Source organism: Echinops telfairi, unplaced genomic scaffold, assembly GCF_000313985.2.
Source record: "Echinops telfairi isolate 266 unplaced genomic scaffold, ASM31398v2 ScPeMD7_7416;HRSCAF=8454, whole genome shotgun sequence".
NCBI lineage: Eukaryota > Metazoa > Chordata > Mammalia > Afrosoricida > Tenrecidae > Echinops > Echinops telfairi.
In genome coordinates, this window is record NW_022111316.1 from 5,646,540 (window position 1) to 5,651,023 (window position 4,484).

General features: G+C 38.4%; 1 protein-coding gene across 1 annotated transcript; it reads left to right on the top strand.

Annotated features, from left to right (window-relative positions):
- The first annotated feature begins 2,975 nt into the window (after positions 1-2,975).
- On the top strand, positions 2,976-3,917 carry LOC101640858 (olfactory receptor 5G3-like). The gene has a single exon (XM_004714954.1). It carries the CDS (start codon positions 2,976-2,978, stop codon positions 3,915-3,917), a length of 942 nt encoding a protein of 313 aa, XP_004715011.1.
- The last annotated feature ends 567 nt before the right edge of the window (positions 3,918-4,484 follow it).

Here is a 4,484-nt window from a genome sequence, read left to right on the forward strand (position 1 = left end):
GCAGTGAAAAAGAAGAAGGTCTTGGACAAAGTGGATTGATCTAGTGACTGCAACATTGGTTCCTCAAAGATAGGAACCAACGTGAGGATGGTGCTGGACTGGGCAGTGTTTCCTTCTGTGGGACATGGGTCATTATGGGTTGGAACTGACTCAATGCTACTTAACGACCACAGTCCTTAAAATCGTAGAAAATAAAGAGAATGAGGCATAATGACGTTTAAGACCTTGCACAAAGTAAACTGGTCAATAAAATGTTAAACTGAGATTTCCAAGCAGGCAGTGTGTGGCTCTAGAATCCAGGAAGCATGCCATTTCATCCCCAGTGGGGCTGGCTGCTTAAAGTCGCACCCTACAGTGATAGGAAAGAGGCGTCTCTTTTTAAAAGGCGAGTCCCAAAGGAAAAGAACATAGTTTTCTCAGAAATGTTCTCATTTTCAGAAAAGAAATCACTGGGGAATAAGACATGGCCCAAATGCCACTGATAGCAGTTTAATTTTGTCCCTTCAGGTGTAGGCTCTTGAGCTTTCAGTTCTTCAGGGATCTGGTTCCAAATAACTACAATAGTCAAGAAAATGTCCCTTATTTCTCTTCAGTCTGTGAACTGATGTGCAGGTCACGGTGGCTCTTTCTTCTCCCAGAGCCAGATGAGGATTTGCATTTGTCATCAAGTCCTTAGAAAGTCATGTCTTTGGGGAGAAGTTATCGCTGTGAGGATGCTTAATTTTCCGTCCTCACTTCTAGAAAATGATCATTCTCTTTGAAGCAGTTAAAGGCTTACATATTATCTTTAAAAGGGTGAGTATACAGAAGTTTGTGCAACATGCTGTTTTTGAAGTATGATAGAGATATATCAGATTGAGTCAGAACTATGGAAACATAACCCCCACATACATTGTTTCTCAAAAGAGCCGACTTTGGCATTATTGGTCTTATCTTTGTTGTACTAAGCAACTGCTTTATGTGACTTTCTCCGAACTGAATTTCCTGCAATTTAAAAAAAGATTATTATAGAAGGGTGCTGCACCCTACATGAGGAATTCTAAGGTCACAGACTGATGGGTCTGGAAGTGGTAATAAGATCATTCTCTTCCTGTCTATAAGCATGAAATGACGTCTTTATTTATATCAATACAGAGTGGCTGCTGTTGGGTGTTTTCCAGTTAGTTCCAAGTCCCAGTGGTCCCATGGCCCTGTGCCGTCGTCGTCACAACCACTGCTGTGTCGGGGTCCACGAGTTCAGTCATTGTCCCAGTCTAGTCCGTTGAGGGCGTCCCTTTTTTTCACTTACTCCCTGATGTAAAAGCGTATTGCCCTCTGGTAAGATGTCCAAAGGATGTGAGTTAAAATCTTGCCATCTTCACTTTTAAGGAGCTTCCTGGCCATATTTCTTACAAGATAGATTTGTCTGTTCCTCTTATGGTCTGTGGTATATTCAATAGTCTTTGTCAGCACCATAATTTACATTAATGTGGCTAGACTAAAACAAGAAACAGTTTGTGCTACCCTTCTTTCCACATACCAACTTTTATATTTGGATGGGTATAAACAAAGATATTTCTTCAATGGATCATGCTCATAAAAGTATTCTAGGATTGTCTATTTGACTACTGGAAATACACTCCATATATTTTTAGGAATATAATAGTGACAAAATAATAACACCACTTCAAAGAAATGCAGTTACCATTTATTAACTAATTGAAAATATTTAATGCTCTCTTTATTACTTATTACATCATTCAAGAATTAAATATGAATTGGATTTTATTTACAAAGTATAGGAATTGTGCAAAGCTAATATTTTCAAAATATAAATTATCATGCACTGCTATGGTTTATCAATTTTAAAGAGTTTGATTTTATATTCTGATTATATGACTAGTGAGTCAGATAAATCATTTTCTAAGATGCTTTGCCTGTATAAAATAACATTCACTTGATATTTTCCATCTATTATTATTAAAATTGCTATTGTCTGATAGATTTCAGAGTAAGAACTTTAAAAGAATAAAATATATAAAATAGAGAAATCAGAATAAATTATTTATTACTCTACAGAATTAATTATCCTTCATAAATTCATTGAAATTTTAGATAGGAAATTAAGAATTTAAGTAGAGTTGCAGTAATTCAAAGTCACAGCTGATCATTAATTTTCAATGCAATTTGGAAGGCAAATTACTGTCTTGTATTTACTTTCAGGGACTTTCAGTTCCTGCATACTATAATATTCTTTTGTTGGAATTATGTGGCTACAAGATACCTCTATCCTTCCCTATTGTGTGCCCAGCTTGTCTTCTTATTTTGGGGTTTTGGTGCATTTGACTTCACATTTTTAGAGAAGATCATTATAAGCACCAACAACTGATATTTTATTCTTCTAATCTTAGACTGAAGAACCTCCTTGTCAATTGTATGCATTGTCCTTATTTACGTCTCTCTATGGGGAGGGATAGACTGATAAATACATGTGTGAGTCATGTCTGAATAATATTAGAATGCTACTCTTCATTCCATAGGATAGAACCTGCTATGCGTAGTCTTTCCCAGATAGTCCCTGCTAGGATCAGAACATCTTATCGTGTGATTAATACTGTTACATGTATTTCTAAGAGGGTTTTATATCTCATCATACAATAAGGTGAAACATGTAGAATGACACCCATTTCAAAGACATTTTTAGAACTTGGGGGAGATTTAGATCATATAGTTAGACTTTTATTTATATTAGGAGTGGTGTATGGGATTTAAAAAATCAAGTTCAAATTGTCAATTCTGCAAAGGATGCTAGCACAACTACCCAGAACTAATATCCAGGAATATTGTTTTCCAGTTCAACAGTATTTTAATGATTAGCTTTCTTAGATCTGTTTTAAACAACCTATCATTGGCTTAAGAATATTTGTAACTGTTCATGACTGTTATTTTATAACCAAACGATCTTTTCATTTGTTATAACAGATTACAACCAACTGATGGAAGATAAGAATCAGACAACAGTGACTGAATTCCGTTTCCTGGGCCTCACAGGTCAACTCCGTCAGGAGATCATTCTCTTCATCATGTCTCTCTCTGTGTACCTGGTCACACTGTGGGCTAACCTGGGAATGATCACCCTAATATGGACTGACTCCAGACTTCACACTCCTATGTACTTTTTTCTTAGCCACTTGTCCTTTGTAGATATTTGCTCATCTTCTTCTATTGCCCCCAAAATGCTGTGTGATATCTTTGTGGAGAAAAAAGGCATCTCTTTTCTAGGTTGCGCTGCACAGATGTGGTTCTTTGGACTCTTTGTGGCAATGGAATGTTTTCTCCTGGCTTCCATGGCATACGATAGGTATGTGGCCATCTGCAAGCCTTTGCTATACACACTCATTATGTCCCAGCCGGTCTGTGTGCAGCTGGTGGTAGGGCCTTATGCCATGGCTCTTATTAGCACCATGACCCATACCACATTGACGTTTTGCTTACCTTTCTGTGGTCCAAATGTCATCAATCACTTCTTCTGTGACATTTTCCCACTGCTTTCTCTGGCATGTGTAGATACCTGGAACAATAAGTTGGTGTTTTGCATCTTGGCTGGAGCTGTCGGAGTACTTAGTGGCCTGATCATTACAGCCTCCTATGTTTGTATCCTGTTGACCATCTTGCAGATGAAGTCTGCCGATGGGAGGCAGAAAGCCTTCTCCACTTGCTCTTCCCACTTGGCAGTCGTGTCTATCCTATATGGGACGCTTTTCTTTATTTATGTTCGGCCTAACTCAAGTTCCTCCCTGGGTCTCAATAAAGTGGTATCCCTGTTTTACACTGTGGTGATCCCCATGTTGAACCCCCTTGTCTACAGTCTGAGAAATAAGGAGGTGAAAGATGCATTCAGGAGGAAGTTTGAAAGAAAAACCTTGTCTGAAAGGTAGACAAAAGAGACATTTTTGTGAGTTATTTCACAAATGTGCCACAAATGTGAAGAATGATTGATCTGGAGAGAGCTGTTGGGGACAGTCATTGTTTGGTTGACAAGTCAAGCTGAATATCAATTTCCATCACTGCTCACATTTGAAAAATGGAGAACCCTACACGATGTGTAAGAGAACTAGAAAAGAATATACACCAATCTGCTAACATCGATGACTTTAATGGAAGTGTTTGGAGGTGGACGTGGAGGGGTTTTATTCACACACATTTGAGTTGGAGTTAGATGTTGGCCTGTTAACTGCAAGTTGGTGGTTTAAACCCACCAGCTACATTTGGGGTGAAAGATGAGGCTGCCTGCTCCTGTGAAGATTTATAGTCTCGAGGACCCTAAGGCTTCATTCTACTTTGTCCTGTAGGGTGGCTAAGATTCAGAATCAATGGGATTGCAGTGGCTTTTGTGTTCTGTTGATATGTGGAGCTTGGGCTCAATCCAGATAGGCTGTTTCCATCCTATTAGATATTGCTACTGAGTTTGCCCTAATTTATTTTAGGATTTAAGAGAACTAGGT